General features: G+C 48.2%; 2 protein-coding genes across 2 annotated transcripts; one reads left to right on the top strand and one right to left on the bottom strand.

The window, feature by feature from the left end:
- On the top strand, positions 1–12,307 carry LOC138729594 (myeloperoxidase-like). The gene is made up of 11 exons (XM_069873957.1): positions 1–96; positions 977–1,100; positions 2,633–2,762; positions 3,948–4,148; positions 4,240–4,555; positions 5,407–5,567; positions 5,940–6,192; positions 8,435–8,605; positions 9,424–9,661; positions 10,116–10,333; positions 12,258–12,307. Exons 1-11 carry the CDS (start codon positions 33–35, stop codon positions 12,296–12,298), a joined length of 1,917 nt encoding a protein of 638 aa, XP_069730058.1. The 5' UTR covers positions 1–32; the 3' UTR covers positions 12,299–12,307.
- A 3,156-nt stretch (positions 12,308–15,463) lies between these two features.
- LOC138729683 (1-acyl-sn-glycerol-3-phosphate acyltransferase alpha-like) lies at positions 15,464–18,783 on the bottom strand. The gene is made up of 4 exons (XM_069874109.1): positions 18,648–18,783; positions 17,478–17,611; positions 16,826–17,001; positions 15,464–15,688 (listed from the first exon to the last, which is right to left on the bottom strand). The coding sequence occupies exons 1-4, from the start codon at positions 18,734–18,736 to the stop codon at positions 15,464–15,466; spliced, it is 624 nt and encodes a 207-aa protein (XP_069730210.1). The 5' UTR covers positions 18,737–18,783.
- Positions 18,784–20,441: the final 1,658 nt, after the last annotated feature.

The raw sequence follows: 20,441 nt of genomic DNA, 5'->3' as shown, positions 1-20,441 counted from the left end.
GATCTGCTATCCGTGCTGCTGATTACTTGGAAATGACTTTGAATCTCCTCAGAAAAAAGCTGCAGCAATCTGGGAAATGGAGGTTCAATGTTACAGGTAATGTGGGATAGATCAAAATTTCTTACAAACAACTAACAGCAGAAAATCTTCCACAGCGGGAAAGTCGGAGAGCAGCCCTGCCATGAGCCAAAACACTGCTGATAGGACCCTTCCCCTTTAAGCATGCTCAGGGGCAGACCAGACCATCTGGTGTCTTAATCATCATCTCTGGCAGTGCCTGGCTCATAGCTTTGATGGTAAAAGCAGCCTGAAAATAAGTGTGATAAACCGGGGACAAGATGTGCTGAATGCCAGGAGGCTCTGATCCACTTCTAGTCATTGCCCACACCTGCCCAGGTTGTACCACTCTGCAGGACCATGATTTTGTCCCAGACTAGGTTAGAAGATTGCTGGGAGTCCTGCTCCCCGTGTTCCCCTGGAAAGTTGTTCCATGCTAACCCAGTTTCTCTAGACCAGAGGTGAGAGATTATCCACTGAGTGTTTCAGACACGAAATTAACAATTCCATTTCAGATGTTAATATCCACAGCCCTGACTCAGCTGAGTCAAACATTGACCTAGAATCATAGAACAGGTTTGGGTTGAAAGGGACCTCAAAGCCCATCCAGTCCCACTCCCTGCCACGGGCAGGGACACCTCCCACTGGATCAGGGGCTCCAAGCCCATCCAGCCTGGCCTTGAACCCCTCCAGGGATGGGGCAGCCACCACTGCTCTGGGCAACCTGAGCCAGCGAATCATTTCTCCTTAAATTCTCATCTCAATCTCCCCTCTTGCAGAGGAAAATCATTCCTCTCATCCCATCCCTACACTCCCTGCTCAAGACCCTCTCCTCAGCTTTCCTGGAGCCCCTTTCAGTACTGGAAGATAAATAAAAATGAGTAAGAGTAGATGTTATTTTGTATGGTTTCTCTTGCAGACCTACTAGACAGAAAACAGAGGGACATAATTTCCAAAGAAACTGGCTGTGACTATCAGACTCGTTCCATTAAATGCCCGGAGCAGGACAGGTACCGAACCACCACTGGGGAGTGCAACAACAGGTAGGAGTTGTGTGTGGGCAACAAGAGTCTCCAGTCTGTACACTGACCCAGGACAGGCGGCTTAAGGTTGTTCTAGTAAGCTCCTTCCAACAAGGCAAGAAGAATGAAATGCTCATTCTAGCAATGCCTAGAACAGATGCTTCATTTCTACCTATGCCTGGCAGGAAAATGTTGTCATTTCTTGAAAAATTGAGAATTGAGTGCATTGCTCTTCATGTGCTGCTTTGGATAAAGGAGAGGACTTCTTGGCTGGACTAAAGGGCAAGACTGAGGAAAGCAGATTTTGGGGCTATGACAGCCTCCCACTCAGAATCAGGCTCCAGGAAATCTCATCTGGAGCATGGATAGTGCTAATTTCCTTGGCCTAAGGAGGCTCAGTGCTTTCGATGACTATCAAATTTCAAGGTTCCAGTTGTCTTGGAATGACTACACAAGCAAGATACCTAAAACCAGAGGTTTTAGGGGCACTGTGAATATAGCTCAACAAGACCAAGTGCAAGGTCCTGCACCTGGGTGAGGGCAATCCCAAGCACAAACACAAGCTGGATGGTGAATGGATTGGAAGCAGCACTGAGGCGGGGCAGATCTTGGGTTTCCTTATCTCTTAGGCTGCCAGGGAGAGTGTGAGGTGGTTGGGATAGAAAGGACTCTGTTATGTTCACATCTTTCCAGGGATCTTGCTCAGCTTGAGGCACACATCATGAGGCAATGCTTGAATATTTTACAGAACTCTGCCTGCAAGGACAGTGAGAACAATCAAAACCAGAGCTGTGATGGTACTGGGCTCTTAACATTGGATGCAATTGTGCCAGTTGTTCTAGGGCACATTCTTATTTCCCAGCACACTGTTGTAAATTCTGAGTCTAACTCTCATTTTTGAGTATTATCCAGGTTTTACGGATTTAAGAGATTAAACACAGAAAGCTGCTCATATTCAGTAGCTGGTTTCCCCAAAATAACCTGTATTTCTGTGTGACTCCAAGGCCACAACTCAGTGGCTCAACCAGCATAATTGTTCTTCTTAACAATTTTTGGTGAGTTTTGTGATCAAATTATTCTGTAACATGAGGCAATAGAACAAGTGACCACATCTGGAGATTGTAGTTTGAGCAGTTTTATGTGTTGATATGGGGAAAAACTTCCTGAAGGTGCTGTCTTGGCCCTACAGAGGTGCAGGATCTTCATCCTTGAAAGCTTCCAGCTCTCAGCTGGACAGGAGTGTGGCCACCCTGATCACTGGTGATGGCCCTACTGTGACTTTGTGTGGAGCAGCAGTGGAGACAGAGGTGATACAGAGATTTAAATTGCCAAATAAAATTAATATAATGGCATCAAGAATCTCCTTTTCATGTCAAAGTTCATTTTTCTCTGCAATAATAATCTTGATGTTATTTACTTCTCAGGGTTTTCTGTCTATCACTTCTGTTAACAGAATAATCAGGTGTGGAATTAAGGGCTGCAAAATATTACTGGGTAAAAGCCTGTTTGCTTCTGAAATAACACTGATGTTTGCTTTTCCTGTGGTGCTCCAGGAAGCATCCTGAGCTGGGGTCCTCGAACCGGGCATTTGCTCGCTGGCTCCCAGCAGCTTATGAAGATGGGGTGTCTGTTCCCCGAGGAGCAAGTGAAGGGAAGCTGTACAATGGATTTCCACTCCCACTGGTGAGAACTGTTATTCTCCAGGTAACAGCAGTGGATGCTGCCCTCACTGCATCCATCAGAAATGAAACTGTAGCAACATCTAAAGTTGATCGTTTCCTCTGATCTCAGGTCCTAATTTGAGGCTTGGTTTCAACAATTGAGCTATGGTTTGGGGTGGCATTTTTTGTTGGAGACAAACACAGAATCATAGAATGTCCTGAGTTGGAAGAGACCCACAAGGGCCATCGAGTCCAACTCCTGTCCCTGCACAGGACACCCCAACATTCACACTGAGGGGCTGAGGGCCTTGGCCAAACACTTCTGGAATATTGTCAGCCTCGGTGCCGTGGCTGCTTCCCTGGGAGCTGTTCCAGGGCTCCACCACTCTCTGGGGAAAGAACCTTCTCCTCATGTCCAACCTAACCCTCCCCTGGCACAGCTCCCTGCCATTCCCTCGGCTCCTCTCCTTGGTCCCCAGAGAGAAGAGCTCAGTGCCTGCTCCTCCTCCTCCCCGTGTGAGGAACCTGCAGAGCGCGATGAGGTCTCCCCTCAGTCTCCTCTTCTCCAGGCTGAACAGACCCAGGGACTTGAGCTGCTCCTCACATTCTTCTCCTCCAAACCCTTCCCCAGCCCCGTGCCCTCCTCTGGATGCTCTCCAGCGGCTTTAGATCCTTTTAATCCTGTGTCACCCACAACTGCCCCCCAGTGCCCAAAGTGGGGCTGCCCCAGAGCGGAGCAGAGCGGGACAATCCCCTCCCTCACCTGGCTGGCAAATGAGCAAGGAAGCCTGTGAGTACTTCACTAAGCAAAACATGGACAACCCAACCTTTTCAGAAGTGTGCACCCAAAGTTTGGATGCAGACAACACCCCAGTATGCTCAGAAACTCCTGGATGTTTGCACCAGGCATAAGGTTTGCGTGCTCTTCAGCCACCTTCTTGACTTTCTGGATATGTGCATATACCTCAGTTCTGGCTGTAAAAGCCTTTCCATGAAGCTGGGCTTGGCTGAATTGTTATGGAGTAATGATTGTCACATCTGTTTCAGTGGAGCTGGGGCATAGTATGGGTCTGTTTATTGCCATAATTAATTCTTAGGAGCTCCTCTAAGATCATCTTATGTGTGATCTCATAGTACGTCTTCTACTAAGAGAAAAATTCACCACAGTAGAGATAATCAGACACATTTTCATTTTGATTTTCTGCAGGTTCGAAAAGTGTCAAATGAAATTGCTCACACTGCCAATGAGAACATCACTCAAGATCAAGAGCTCTCTCTCGTCTTCATGCATTGGGGCCAGTGGGTCAACCATGACATCGACTTGGCCCCTTCCAGTGGTGCAGGAGCCAGCCTGGAGCTTCACTGTGAGACTGATTGTGCCTTCAGGTCCCCTTGCTTCCCGATTAAGGTACCCTAACCTTCCGTCCACCCCACGATACCCTAAGACAGTAAAAATAAAACCACATGAATTTCTGAGGTATCACTTATCTTTGTTTTAGTTCCCCCCTGATGACCCGTGGATGCTGAGGTCCAACTCTTGCATGCCCTTCATCCAGTCAGCATCTGTGTGCAATCCCAGGACATTTACTCGGGAGCAGATCAATGCCATCAGCTCCTTCATCGACGCCAGCACAGTGTACGGCAGTGAAGACTCTGTGGCAAAGAGTATTAGAAACCTGACAAACCTCCTGGGTTTGATGGCTGTGAACCAGAATTTTACAGATGCAGGGCTGGAATTATTGCCCTTTGAGAACAAAACAAAAAGTGTTTGTATCCTCACCAACAAGAAAATGAACATCCCCTGCTTTAAAGCAGGTAAGGAGCATCTGTGCGTTCAACAAATGTGTAGATGTGGCACTTGGGGACATGATTTAACAGGTACAGTGGGGCTGGGCTGATGGTTGGACTGGATGAGCTGAGAGGGCTTTTCTAACCTTAATGATTCCATAATTCTATCTGTAGGGTAGTTTTCAGTGGCCCATAAAGCCAAAAAGGATCATTATAGTCAGGTATCTGATGTGTCTTTACATTAGTATGAGGAGCTGCATGACGTGATCATGTAAGGTGGGGCCCTCCCCAAAATTAAAAGTTCTTAATCATAGACTCATAATTAATGTTGTGCCCGTAATGGGTCACTTCCCACCCTAAAAGGTTCTGTGTTTTGAGTCATCGTTTTGTTTAAATTTCAGACAAACTTCCAGACTTGGCTTCTGATGCAGGTTGGGATCTATGAAATAATAAAAAATTAGAGTGTGGTACCAGGGAGAATTAAGTAATTTGACTTTAAGCCAAAAGAGGGGAGATTGAGATGAGATCTTAGGCAGAAATGTTTTGCTGTGAGGGTGGGGAGGCCCTGGCCCAGGTTGCCCAGAGCAGTGGTGGCTGCCCCATCCCTGGAGGGGTTCAAGGCCAGGCTGGATGGGGCTTGGAGCCCCTGATGCAGTGGGAGGTGTCCCTGCCCATGGCAGGGGGTGGAACTGGCTGGGTTTTGAGGTCCTTTCCAACCAAAATCATTCTATGATTCTATGAATGACGACTGCTTGGAAGCTTAACCATGAACATTACTGACCACTGACCATCAGTTGTTCCTCATCTGTCCTAACACAAAGCCCTCCTGCTGAAATAAAAAACTACTTGCAAAATTCCTAAACCTTTTTCATTTGTAGGTGACAAACGGGTAACTGAGAACCTGGGTCTGTCTGCACTGCACACCATCTTTCTACGGGAACACAACCGCCTGGTTACAGAGCTGAGGAGATTAAATCCTCACTGGGATGGGGAAAAGCTTTACCAAGAGAGTCGGAAAATTGTAGCCGCTGTAATCCAGGTACTGCTCACTGCGTACTGTTTATCAGCTGCGTGCTTAAGAATGGTTATTTCTCCAAGGAACAAGGAAAACAATGCTTTGTAGGTCTAGTGAAGTTACGTGTGGCCTTCAAAAATTGTGAATAAGGATGGTATGTCAGCACGGGTATCCAGAACTTTTCATTCATAATTTTACCAATTTATGAAATATTTATTATAGTAATAATTTCAATATGTATTTCCAAACTCGTGTTGTTGCTACAAATCTTTTTTTCTGATGATCTTAATGAACTCTGCTAAAGGACAGCCAGTCCGTGTTCGTGCTCTGCACTCTCCTTTGATGACATTTCTGCTACAGCTGCTGGCAACTTGCACTGCTTTTGGGCTCTTTCAGATAATAACATACAGGGATTACCTCCCGCTTTTGCTGGCGGAGGAGACCAACAGGTGGATCCCTCCATACGCTGGCTATGATGAGGATGTGGATCCGACAATCTCAAATGTGTTTTCCCTGGCGTTCCGGTTTGGTCACACATCAGTAAGGTCTTTTGTATCCCGTCTGGATGACAGTTTCCAGCCTCTGGGTTCGTTCTCCCATGTCCCTCTTCATTTGACCTTTTGCGCAACATGGAGGATTATAATGGAAGGTAAGAACGTGAGGCAGACAGCAGCCCTGGTCTGGTCAGGTGGACCAGATACTCAGATGGAGGTTAGCTGGCCAGACACATGAACCCAGACTCCAAAACTGGCTTTAGCTCTATTTACAGAACTGGCCTTGCACACGTTACAGCACCATTCAGCTTGGAAGATGCTCAGGACCCGTCTGCCCAGGGGGCTGCAGGCACATTAATGGGCTGATAACTCTGGAGCAGCAGGACAGCCCTGCAGAACAGTCACCAAGCACAGCCTAGGGCTGATTCTGCAGTGCACCCAGGCAAAGGAGCCCTGCCAGGAGTTACATGCTGCTTTACTCCAACTGCTGAACATTATCAAGCTCCAGCTCCTACACAAGCAGCTTCACTGGAGCAGGATTTTGCATCAGCACATACAGTTCTGTAGGTTCTTTTGCACAGTTTTGTCAGTGTTGTCTTTCTCAGTTCATTGCACGACAACTGCATTTATGTCCATAAATAACCAGACCACGTAACAGGCTAAATCTCCTTCATGGATCACTGTGCATCTCTCAGCTCAGTGAAATCCAGCAGTGAAAGTATTGCCTGCAAACAGGGGAACTGCTCATCCTGTTCCAGGAGCAACAAGACTCATAGAATCCTAGAAACACTAGGTTGGAAAGGACCCACTGCATCATCGAGTCCAACCATTACTATCAATCACTAAACCATGCCCTCAGCACCCCATCCACCCTTCCTTTAATCACCTCCAGGGAAGGTGGCTCAACCCCCCTCCCTGGGCAGCCTCTGACAGTGCCCAATGACCCTTTCTGTGAAACATTTTTTCCTGGTGTCCAGCCTGAACCTCCCCTGGTGGAGACACGCTCCAGAGCCTCAACATCCTTGTTGTGGTGAGGGGCCCAGAACTGAACACAGGATTCGAGGAGCGGTCTCACCAGTGCCGAGTCCAGAGGGAGAAGAACCTCCCTGGACCTGCTGGCCACGCCGTTTCTGATCCAAGCCAAGATGCCATTGGCCTTCTTGGCCACCTGGGCCACTGCTGGCTCATGTTCAGTCGCTGTCAACCAACACCCCCAGGTCCCTCTCCTCCAGGCAGCTTTCTAGCCAGACTTCTCCTAGTCTGTAGCTGCTCAGGGTTGTTGAGCCCCAAGTGCAGGACCCGACATTTGGCCTTGTTAAACCTCATGGGGTTGGTCTCAGCCCAGCGGTCCAGCCTGTTCAGATCCCTTTGCAGAGCCTCCTGACCCTCCAGCAGATCAGTACTTCCACCCAGAGATCCACACTTCCACCCAGTGCTACTCACAGCACTGAACATCACTCAACAAAATTTTAGGTCAGTCTGAGCTGATCTATCCCTCTGTAATTAGCAGGCGTTGCCACAGGGTAGGCTCAATCTAACTGAGCTAAGACAGCACAACTGCTGCTTAGTGGTGCTGGTCTCTCTTCATGGCTCTAAAGGGAGTTACAAGATCCTGCTCCTCTGCAGCCTAATCTTCAGGCAGGAATCTTTCCAAGACAAATGTCTTTTCCAAAAGGAGTAATCTAATTACGGAAAACTTACCAAAATGAACACATGCAGCCAATTTTCCCATATTTTACTAATACTGTCTTAATGGCTATGAGAAAGACATAGACAAAGAGACATGAATGGATTCTATCTTTGTAATTAATATTTTAATAAACATTTGTCAATTAATAGCTAATTATAAACAAAACCAATTGCAAAACCTAAACTTTGAACAGAACCTCATGAAATAGGTTTCCCAGAGATGCTGTGGCTGCCCCATCCCTGGAGGTGTTCAAGGCCAGGTTGAATGGGGCTTGGAACAACCTGATCCAGTGGGAGGTGTCCCTGCCCATGGCAGAGGGAGGGACTGGATGGGCTGTGAGTTCCCTTCTGACCCAAACCATTCTATGATTGTATCAGGGCATGTTGGGGACTGCCAGGCTAAGGAGCAGTTCAACAGAAAGTGAGCTGGATGTCCAGGTGGGAAAGAAGTGGGTTTGGGGCTGTGGAAGGGCAAGGTTGAGGGATGGAGATGGAGAAGGGTGAGGAATCCAGTTACGAGAGGGAGGCCTCATCTCCCAGCGTATGCAGGTCTGTACATACGCGCTCGTACCTTGAAATGGAAATAAGGGGTCAGGTGAACCCCACACAGCCCAGAGGAGAAACAACATCTCATGCAGCTGCACAAAATGGAGCATCAAAGCTGGAACTTGGTACAAAAAGTCTTCTCCTAATTTCTGATGAATGCAGGTGGCATTGACCCACTGATACGGGGCATGCTGGTTGACCATGCCAAACTGGGGAAACAGAATCAGCTGCTTGTGGAGGAGCTCCAGAACCACCTCTTTGAGCAGACAGAGATAATGGGTCTGGATCTAGCAGCCCTGAACATGCAACGGGGAAGAGACCATGGCCTTCCAGGTAAAGAGATATGAGTCCACATCTCCTGTGAACAATAATCTTCCTTTTGCTGTCTGTGGTGGTTCCATGACTGTACTAAGCTTTTTCCATACCAATGGCAAGAAACATATTTGAGGGTGAAAGATGGATAGACAATGTCACTAAGGGGAAAAAAGGTTTCTGTATTATAAAGATTTTTTTTTTCCGGGGATTTAAGACAAAGACAAAAGGCTTGGGAAGAAAAATTTGTTGTTGGGTTAATGTAATAAAGAGGGGTAGAAATAGTGGTATATTGCAAAGAGACAGCACGTGGAATACAGAAGGTACAGACAAGCTACTACATTCAGCTTTCATGTGGGCTGGATAGACCATCCGTGCTTTGTTCTTTGCTCATCAACATTTTGTGTCTTCAGACAACCCAGTGCTCCGAGCAGAAGTGGCTTTCATCCACAGGTGTGATAGCCCCCAGACCCTAGAGAAGAATGAGTGCTCTTGGGTTCAACACAACCAAATGCTGCTCTTCTCTAGGACTTTGATCCTAGAAATGTTGCCTTGCCAAACTGTAAAGACTGGTACACTAGGTAGCACCAATGGATAGGATGGAATGAACCTGTAGTCATGTGCAAGGACAACTCAAGTTGTTAGTTCAGAGTGTGCATACAAAAAGAGTTTTTAAAAACGTGACTGTGGAGTCTATCTAGACAATAGTGTCTTCCAGATCCTTTAATGCCATGAGAAGAAGCAGATCCCTGGGCCAAGGGAGCTGTTTAGCTCCTGGTTGTAGGCAGATGGTAGCTGTAGGCATGGGTCCTGATGAACTGCTGCTCCTGCTTTTGCAGGTTACAATGCCTGGAGGCGCTTCTGTGGGCTCTCCCAGCCTCAGAACTTAGAAGAATTCTCTGAGGTGCTAGGCAATTCCAAACTGGCCAAGAAGTTCATGGAGCTGTATGGGACACCAGACAATATTGACCTCTGGATTGGGGCTGTTGCAGAACCCTTTGTTCCTCGTGGCAGAGTTGGACCCCTCCTGGCCTGCATCCTTGGCACCCAGTTCAGGAACCTGCGTGATGGGGACAGGTAAGGGTTGTTTTTTATGGGAAAAATGCCAGCATTTCATGCAACAAACTAATCCAGCCCACCTCCAAGAGACCAGTGAGTGCTCCCAGCAGGGCTCACACCTTGATGTTAGCCCAGTTGTCACAGAGCTCTTTTTACAGTCTATTTCTACAGAACCTTGCAGATGAGGCTCCCCAGGCCATGGGTGATCTGCTGTAGTCTCTGCCTCAGGTGGCATTTTCTCTCAGGGTATAAAATGGGAGGATCAGTTACTGCATCCCAGCAGGCTGGTGATGCTCTGTGGAAGACCTGGCCGCACTGGAGATGCTTCTTTCCAAAGGGAGGTGCCTGCTGCCTGATGAGTCATGGTGGATCTGAGCACATACTCACCTTGGTCACATTCACATCTTGGCAAGTAGCCAGCACCAAACTCTTTCAAGGAGACTCTGAGATTCTTCTGAAAATATCATTGCAGGTTCTGGTGGGAGAACCAAGGAGTTTTCACTCCGCAGCAGCTGAACGCACTGCGAAAGACCTCGCTGTCAGCAGTGATCTGTGACAACACTCGTGTCAAAAAGATACCCAGGAATGTGTTCAAGGTCAACAGTTATCCCAGAGACTTTGTTGACTGCCACGAGGTGGAAACGCTCAACCTCTCACCCTGGGAAGAAGAGCCTGAGAGTAGCACAACAGGTATGCAGGTGTCTGTCAGAATGAATAACTGCCCTACAAGGGGGCCTAAAGAAATGAAAGAATTGAGATCATCATGGTGACTCTGCCCCTAAAAAGACCTTGAGGATCCATTCATAGAATCATAGAATCATAGAATCATAGAATAACCAGTTTGGAAGAGACCCACCGGATCATCGAGTCCAACCATTCCTATCAAACACTAAACCATGTCCCTTAGCACCTCGTCCACCCATCCCTTGAACCCCTCCAGGGAAGGTGACTCAACCCCCTCCCTGGGCAGCCTCTGCCAGGGACCAATGACCCTTTCTGTGAAGAATTTTTTCCTAATGTCCAGCCTAAACCTCCCCTGGTGGAGCTTGAGGCCATTCCCTCTTGTCCTGTCCCCTGTCCCGTGGGAGAAGAGCCCAGCTCCCTCCTCTCCACAACCTCCTTTCAGATAGTTGTAGAGAGCAATGAGGTCTCCCCTCAGCCTCCTCTTCTCCAGGCTAAACAACCCCATTCACCCCCACCCAGGCACCACTGTTAGCCTGGTCTCCATGTAAGCCATCACCTTCATCATCCCTTACTTGTCTGCCTCCTCCTCGTCAGCTAGAAGGGGAATCCCTGAAAATCCACTTTTTTCTGGCCTTTGTGAATGTGTACTTCTGTAAATACCTTAATTCAGGACAATGGGAGTCTTACTTCATAGGATGAGTGTCCATGAAGGAATCAGTCAGAATTAACCTGCTCCAAATTCTTACTTTTCTGCTCCAAGCCCCTGTTATCCTCTTGCCTTCCCTACAGCTTTAAAGCATTTAAGCTGAAAGATGCGAGATTGAGATAAGATTTTGGGCAGAAATATTTTTCTGTGAGGGTGATGAGGCACTGGAACAGCTTGCCTAGAGCAGTGGTGGCTGCCCCATCCCTGGAGGGGTTCAAGGCCAGGTTGGATGGGGCTTGGAGCCCCTGATCCAGTGGGAGGTGTCCCTGACTATGGCAGGGGTGGAACTGGATTGGCTTTAATGTTCCTTCAAATCCAAAACGTTCCAGAATTCAATGATTTTATTGGATATCTGGTGTTGATTTGACACTGTAGGATCTGATGTACCAGCTGTTTAGCACATACAGTCAGAGAAGATGATGTGCCACATCTGAAAGACAGTAAAACAGTGTCTTCATAGAGATGTGGACACTAGTGTTGTCCTCCTGATATGTTTTGACATGGACTCTCCCAGCTGAAAATGGTGTAGGGTGTGCAGAGACTTGCAGAAGACAAGTATGACCTGAGCAGAATGGACTGGCTTAAAATTTTCCTTCTGGTACATTGTTTATATGATCACAATACCTAGGGATCACCTACTCTGTCTTTCTGCAAGGCACAAACCATACAGCATCTCTGCGCAGTTCTTGAATGAGTTTGATAGACTGTATTGGAGACAAGTGCTGCTGTTTAAAGAAGACATTTGCACTTGATATAAAGGCTAAATTCTGGTGACTTCACCTCATTTTTTAGGAACCAAGTCCAGCTGATGCTCACTTTCTCTCTCAACAACAGTGGCTTCCTGATTGCTTTTATTAACTACTGCTTCCTGAGGCTCTTTTGTCATCGGGCTGGGAGGAAGCTGAACTGTATTTGCACAACCCAGAGACAATGAAATCCTAGGGTCTGAAAAAGCAATTTCATGAAGTTTAACCTTTTCAAGGGCCAAGAAATTGCCCCAAAGCCACTCATCCAAAGAGCTGGCTGATGTTGGGTCACTGGAGGGACCTTTTGACAAGGTGGGAAGCACTCCAGAGGTACAAGGATCCAGGAGTGCTCTGGTCCTTGTTTGCCCATTCCCCATTGACTATTTCAAGCCATGGAGTCAGATAAAAATGAGGGGAGAAATATAGTGTCTTGGAAAGACTTTCTGCTTCTCAGTAGCTTTTTCTGCTTCTCTGACAGTTTCTGATCCTGCTCGTCAGACCAGTGCTGGAAACTCCTAACGGTGGTGCCGAGCTGCTCTTGGGAAACTCCTGCCTGTAGCTCATACTCAGCTGACAGCAGTTGACTGAACCTGGCACGTGATTGCCCCAAGAGGTGCTTAAGACTGTGTCTGCTGTTTTCTTTGCTGTATGGTGATTTTTAATTGTAAAATAAAAATTTGTAAAAGCATTCAATAAAGTCATATTTCAGGGTGGTGGCATTTTGTTATCTGTTGCCCTAAAAAGAGGTCGAGAGGTGTGCAAGGGCTGGTCAGGAGCTGGGTACTTCAGACTCTCTAATGGCACAAGATTTTACTTCCCACCCTGAATGAATGTCAAATCTGGAGGCTGGTGGCCTCAGTAATTAGCCAGTTGATGTAAATGTTATTAAAACTTTCCTTATCTACGTCTAGTTTTTCACAAAGGCCTAAATGGTTCAGGTTGTTTCTACTTAGCAGTGAGATTTCAGTCTCTGAAGACACTGGAAAAGGATGTTGAGACACTGGAGTGTGTACAGAGGAGGGCAAAAAGGCTGATGAAAGGGCTGGAGAACAAGGGTTATGAGGAGTAGTTAAGGGAGCTGGGGCTCTTCAGGCTGGAGAAGAGGAGGCTGAGGGGAGAACTCATCGCTCTCCGCAGCTCCTGAAAGGAGGTTGTGGTGAGGTGGGTGCTGGGCTCTTCTCCTGAGTAACAAGTGATGGGACAAGAGAAAATGGCCTCACATCATGCCAGGGGAGGTTTAGATTTAGGAGCAATTCCTTCACCGAAGGGTTCTCAGGCCCTGGCAGAGGCTGCCCAGGAGGTGATGGAGTCTGCATCACTGGAGGGGTGTAAAGACGGGTAGCCAAGGTGCTCAGGGATCTGGTTTAGTAGTGGACAGGTACAGTTGGATTTGATGATCTCAAAGGTCTTTTGCAACCAAAAGATTCTATGATCTTTGAGCCTAGAGAGAGGTTTTATTTAAATCCCAGAGTGAACATTTGTGTGTTTGAGTGTGCTGGGTGCTAATGAAATACATTGCCTACATCCTCTATGTTTGGCATCAATACTGGTATGTCAAACATGTCCAAACCATTCTTTGGCTATGGCTTAGACCTAAATGCATCAGGATAAAAACACAAACCATAACCTGGCTGGTGTGTAAACCACAACCTGGCTGGTGTGTAAACCACAAACATTAGAGCTAAAAATCCATCATCTGGCTGGGATGATCACTCCTTAGGCTGTAGTCAATATCTAACATATAAATAGCATAGTAAGTTTCCAGCTCTCCTTGGCACAACCAGGAGAGAAGGGAGCAAGAAGGTGGCAGCCTATGGTAGAGTCATGAGTGAAGCTTCTGGGTGGAGTTGGTCCCTCTCTGATGAGGGCTTGGTAAATTCCCATGCCTATAGTACCTGCGTGTGTGCTTTGCTATGATGATATGTGCTGGCATGTCCTGCTCACCTCAGCCCAGTGCCTCACGCTGCCCACCCAGGGTCGCAGGGGGCTGCCAGGACCTGGCTGGGTGATGGAGCATGGGGATCATGGTGATCCAAGAGGCCCCAGAGTGTTGGGAGTGAGGAAAGGCTGTGGTCACCTCAGGCAGAGAAAGGCAAGATGCCATCCTCTGAAACATCGAAGACAGAGTAAACCCATATTCAGAAAGCAGGAGTTGCAGCTTCCAGAGTGTGGACTAAAAATATATAGAATAATAGAATCATAGAATAGTTTGGGTTGGAAGGGACCTCAAAGCCCATCCAGTTCCACCCCCTGCCATGGGCAGGGACACCTCCCACTGGATCAGGGGCTCCAAGCCCCATCCAACCTGGCCTTGAACCCCTCCAGGGATGGGGCAGCCACCACTGCTCTGGGCAGCCTGGGCCAGGGCCTCCCCACCCTCACAGCAAAACATTTCTGCCTAAGATCTCATCTCAATCTCCCCCCTTGCAGCTCAAAACCCATTTCGCCTTGTCCTATCTCTGCACTCCCCAATCAAGAGCCCCTCCCCAGCTTTCCTGGACCCCTTTCAGTACCAGGAGCTCCTCTAAGGTCTCCCCACAGCCTTCTCTTCTCCAGGCTGAACAACCCCAACTCTCTCATATTGAATAACTTCTCACAGCGGAAAGCCCTCAGGATCTGTCTGAATTGCAGCAAAGAGACTGAGATGTCTGTAATGCTACACATCCAGACTGGCTCTGCTCTGATCTACATGTACCAACTCCACCAGAGCTCCTCCTTCCAGAAACATGCTTTGGGATGACAGAAATTATGCCTGAGACTCTGTAGTTAGACAAGTTGTGTCCAACCCCTCCTGGGATGAACCTGAGCAATGGGCTGGTGCAAATAGGAAAAATACTAGGGAGCTAGAATTCTCTGAAGCGAGTCCAGAGAAGAGCAATGAAGCTGGTGAGGGAGCTGGAGAACAGGCCTTATGAGGAACGGCTGAGAGAGCTGGGGGTGTTTAGCCTGGAGAAGAGGAGGCTGAGGGGAGACCTCATTGCTCTCTACAACTCCCTGAAAGGAGGTTGTAGAGAGGAGGGAGCTGGGCTCTTCTCCCACGGGACAGGGGACAGGAAGAGAGGGAATGGCCTCAAGCTCCACCAGGGGAGGTTCAGGCTCGACATCAGGAAAAAATATTTTATGGAAAGGGTCATTGGGCACTGGCAGAGGCTGCCCAGGGAGGGGGTTGAGTCCCCTTCCCTGGAGGGGTTTAAGGGATGGGTGGACGAGGTGCTAAGGGACATGGTTTAGTGATTGATGGGAATGGTTGGACTTGATCTGGTGGGTCTTTTCCAACCTGGTGATTCTATGATTCTATGATACCCCAGCCACCCTTGTTCTGGCCAGTGCAGACAAGATGCTGCCTGTGTAGACACCCACCTTGGGAGTGTCTCTGTTATTTTTTTAACTCCCTCGCATGTCCTTACACATGTGCTAAGAAATGAGATGCAGCAATGTTGCCAGCAGAGCCATGCAAGGGAGGCAAAAGAGATGCATAGAGAAAAGCTTCACAAGAGAAGAGGGCATGCTCCCTTCTGACTCTGTATTCTATGACTGAAACTCAAAGGGAGAGGCAAAAGTGATGCCTGAAATCTACCATTCCCTCCCCTCCTGAGAAGACAGACACTGTCCCACTTTTTTCCCAAGCTGAGTCATGAAGGCTTTTTTCCCTTTTCCCAGAAACAAGCCTCTCCTGGGTCATTTCTAAGCTCCTGCTGGGATGCTGGATGCATGATTGATCCAAAGGGAAGATAGGGACAAGAAGCCACATGGCCCCGGTGGATCATGGTAGACAAACTGTACCCCAAAGGGAAGGAGGAAGGTGACTCTCACCTGGGCTTTCACGGCCATCTGGAAGGCCCCACGTTTGAAGGGCAATAGGGAGCCACCATGATTGCGAGTTCCTTCAGGGAAGATCAAGACACTGAACTGTAGAGAGAGAAGACACTGAGAAAGAGGAAAGTTCAGTTACTATTCTAAACCACTGCACAGCCGCATGTCCCTGGGACCGATGTGTCTGCTCTTGACTGTGCAGAGACATCCAATTCCTCCACTTCAAGAACTTTACAGACGCACAATACACTGAAACCACCAGAGATCATAGAATCATAGAATCATAGAATAACCAGGTTGGAAGAGACCCACCGGATCATCGAGTCCAACCGTTCCTATCAAACACTAAACCATGCCCCTTAGCACCTCGTCCACCCGTCCCTTAAACGCCTCCAGGGAAGGTGAGTCAACCCCCTCCCTGGGCAGCCTCTGCCAGGGCCCAATGACCCTTTCTGTGAAGAATTTTTTCCTAATGTCCAGCCTGAACCTCCCCTGGTGGAGCTTGAGGCCATTCCCTCTTGTCCTGTCCCCCATCACTTGGGAGAAGAGGCCAGATCCCTCCTCTCTACAACCTCCTTTCAGGTAGTTGTAGAGAGCAACGAGGTCTCCCCTCAGCCTCCTCTTCTCCAGCCTAAAGACCCCCAGCTCTCTCAGCTGCTCCTCGTAAGACCTGCTCTCCAGCCCCCTCACCAGCTTTGTTGCTCTTCTCTGGACTCGCTCCAGAGCCTCAACATCCTTCTTGTGGTGAGGGGCCCAGAACTGAACACAGGATTCGAGGAGTGGTCTCACCAGTGCCGAGTACAGAGGGAGAAGAACCTCCCTGGACCTGCTGGTCACACTGTTTCTGATATAAGCCAAGATGCCACTGGCCTTCTTGGCCACCTGGGCCACTGCTGGCTTATGTTCAGTCACTGTCAACCAACACCCCCAGGTCCTTCTCCTCCAGGCAGCTTTCCAGCCAGACTTCTCCTAGTCTGTAGCTGCTCAGGGTTGTTGTGCCCCAAGTGCAGGACCCGGCATTTGGCCTTGTTAAACCTCATGGGGTTGGTCTCAGCCCAGCGGTCCAGCCTGTTCAGATCCCTTTGCAGAGCCTCCTGACCCTCCAGCAGATCGACACTTCCACCCAGCTTAGTGTCGTAATGACACTAAGAGATGCCCTTACTCTGTTCTCCTCAGTGCCCAGTCCTTTTGAGACTCATCAAGGTTCATGCTTTCTAGTGTTTCTCCACTCACATTTTCTTTGTGCAGGGAGTGTTCCACCTCTGTCAAGGTAGCAATAGAATCTTCCCTCTTATTGCAGTCAATGAAAAAGATTCCTGAAAGCCAGCAGGTGAGGCCAAAAGTGCCCACGTATAGGATTTCCTTCTCTGCAATGGGCACGCAGCACCTTGGTAATAACTCTGTGACCACTGCAAGGGAACAAGGAGAGAACAAGTTGTTATTTGCACTGAGGTTTCCTCCAGATTCTGGGCTACTGCCCTGTGCTCTGGGAGATGCCACACCTGCAGTGCTTGTTCAGCTTCACAGGGTCAGAAACATGTTGGGAAAGTATTCTGGGGTCTCCAGCCCAACCACTCACTTGGAGAGGACTATTGCTGATCCTGAATAAGAGCAGCTATGACATGGCTGTGGTTAAGACACTCTCGTCCTCATTCTTTTGGAAAGGATGAAGCTCATTTAGCTTGAAAATGCCTATTGGGCTCCAACACTCTGAAGAGCAGCCCTAGCTTGGGGCTAGTCGGTAATGGATTGTGTAGCTGTCCATCCTGCCTCTCTACCCATGGTAGAGTCTGTGATTTCTTACTACCATCCCATCCCATCCCATCCCATCCCATCCCATCCCAGACAAGTGAGGCCAGGAGCAGGAGGTAGGATCATCACATACTTAGAAAGTCAAGGGAGGTCTGGTGATTCAACACGAGGAAAAATGGTTTCTTAGTCCTGAGGTTCTCCTTGCCATTCACAACTATCTCGAGACCAAAGATGTATTTGAGTGGCCAAAATGACATGCACAAAAACCTGGAAAAGAAGAGCAGGCGTAAGCCAAAGAGATACCGAAATTGGGTAAGGAATCAAACACCTTTCTTCCAAACCTGTACATCTCACAGACTGCTCCTGTGGAGTAGCCTGTTGCTCCACAGTCCCAGATTTGACCAGTGACTGGGACAAGAACAACTGGCATATCTCTTCAGCTCATTATTTTGTTAGAGAAAAATGTACCCAGTAGATTTTCTTCCAGCCAGATTAGACCAATGGCCTCGCAATTTAAGCAGCTCTTCCGGAGGCTACAAGCACAGATGCTACCATGGACTGCGGTGATGTCTGCACCTGCCTGTGCAGGTGGACACCGGCTCAGAATAGAGTTGAGAAAGAGAAAAGCACCTGCAGAAGCTTTCTCAACACAACTTAGATGGAAGCAGTGATAGGACAAGGGGGAACAGTTTTGATCTGCAAGAGGGGAGATTGAGATGAGATCTGAGGAAGAAAAGGGGTTTTGTTTGTGAGGGTGGGGAGGCCCTGGCCCAGGTTGCCCAGAGCAGTGGTGGCTGCCCCATCCCTGGAAGGGTTCAAGGCCAGGTTGGATGGGGCTTGGAGCCCCTGATCCAGTGGGAGGTGTCCCTGCCCATGGCAGGGGTGAAACTGGATGAGTTTGAGATCCCTTCCAACCCAAACAATTCTGTGATTCCATGATTCTATGAAAATGACCAGCCAGACGCAGGAGAGAAATGCAGCTCAGAAGACCAAGTAAGAGAGGTTTACTAAAACCAGCAAGTTGCTTTACGCATGCATTACACCCAGTTTGTTGGCATCATCAACTCTCTCAAATTTATATCACTTTTTGCATCTTTTCCTTCCATCATTCATTAATCTATCAACTCAAATACAATAGTGAACTCCACATCCCTTGTCTGAATTACAGGGTCTGGCAACTCTCCACACCAACACACAACTCATTCCTCCCCACTGCAGCACACACCCCAGAACCCTCCAAACCAAAGCACGCGTTGACTCTGTCAACAGAAAGAAGAGCAGAAAGAAGCCAAGCACAACTTACTTCGTGTTTTCCATGTTACGTCCACAAGGAATACTGATCATAATAACCGGAATGGTTAGGATCAAGAGCCAGAATTTATAGAAAGTCATCTTGCAGAAAAATCTGAATGGAGGTAAAGGATGAGAAATGCAATGAACAGAAAAGTAAATGGGTAGCGAAGAAGCAAAAGCACCATCCTTCCAGTTCAGAGTCAATGACAGGAATGTTGCACAGAGCAGTAAATGAGTCACAAGCACCTGATGTTGTGGAACAGGGTTTAGATCAGTTCCATGTGAGTGGCATAAAGCTCTAATGAGATTCAGGAGTGATGCTTCCGAAAGACTCTGTTTGCTGCTCAGAGCTAAAGCAACCATGGAAATTCGGTTTAGCAGGAGATATCCAGCATCACTGTGCTTAGGAGCTGGCTGGCAAGCAGAGGCAAAGACTCAATAGCCATATGTGTCTGGGCTGGTAGAGCAATGACAGCTTGGAGAGGCAGTGTCTTTCAGGGGGCTCTGTGAGTAGGAACCCTGAAGTTAATGGGAGGGAGTGGGATGTGCTGGGCAGCACAGACCCCAGGCTGTCCCTCTCTCCGCGTAAGCATTGAACTTCACAAAGGAGTGAACCAACTGCAAGAGGCCCATCAAGTCAGAAATTAGTATGATGGGGAAGAGAAAGAGGAAAAAACCATGATGCTCAAAGCCCTACACACCCAGGCACTGGAGGGACCAAGCTGAGCAACTGAACATTCCTCAAGGAGAGCAGGAAGGGTGTCAGAAGTGTCCCATGTAGAGACAATTGTCACTTGCCCTGGCAAAGGCACAGCTGGAGCTGAACTTGGCAAGGGAAGTAAAGACTAACAAGAAGGGCTTCTACAGGAACATCAATCTAAAGAGGAAGGTCAAAGAGAACATACCCCTGCTGATGGTTGGAAGTGGTGATCACATATCAACAGAGGAGGAGAAGGCTGAGGAACTTAACAAGGTTTTTGCCTCACTCTTCACCAATAACCGCTCTCCTCACCCCTCCTGGGTCATGGGACAGCAAGATGGTGACCAGGGGGGTAAACCACCTCCCACTGTAGAGGAGGATCAGGTTCGTGACCACCTGAGGAACCTGAACATTTATAAGTCTATGGGACCTGATGAGATACATCCCAGAGTCCCAAGGGAATTGGCAGATGCACTTGCCAAGCCACTCTCCATGATATTTGAAAAGTCCTGGCAATCAGAAGTCGTCCCTGGTGACTGGAAGAAGGGTAACGTTGTGCCCATTTTTAAAAAGGGTAGAAAAGATGACCCTGGGAACAACCCACCTGTCAGCCTCACGTCTGTGCCTGGGAAGATCACGGAACAGATTCTCATAGAAGCTCTGCTAAAGCACACGGAGGACATGGATGGGATTAATGGCAACAAGCACGGCTTCACCAGGGGCAAATCCTGTATGACCAACTTAGTGGCTTTCTGTGATGGGGTAACTGCAGCAGTGGACATGGGTAACCAATGGATGTGATCTAGACTTCTTTAAAGCCTTTGACATGGTCCCCCACAACATCCTTCTCTCTAAATTGGAGATATGTGGATTTCATGGGTGGATGGTACAGTGGATAAGAAACTGGTTGGATGGTTGTATTCAAACAGTAGTGGTCGATGGCTCAAAGTCCAGATGGAGATCCGTAATGAGTGGTGTCCCCCAGGGGTCTGTACTGGGACTGGTGTTGTTTAATATCTTCTGTGCATGATGAGCAAATGAAAGTTCAGAAGAAAATGGACTGTCAGCACAGTAATGTTGGAAAGAGAAGAAAGTTGCTCAAGT

This window comes from Phaenicophaeus curvirostris, chromosome 21 (assembly GCF_032191515.1).
Source record: "Phaenicophaeus curvirostris isolate KB17595 chromosome 21, BPBGC_Pcur_1.0, whole genome shotgun sequence".
Taxonomy (NCBI): domain Eukaryota; kingdom Metazoa; phylum Chordata; class Aves; order Cuculiformes; family Cuculidae; genus Phaenicophaeus; species Phaenicophaeus curvirostris.
The sequence above is the reverse complement of the archived record's forward strand: the minus strand, read 5'-3'. Positions and strand labels throughout refer to the sequence as shown.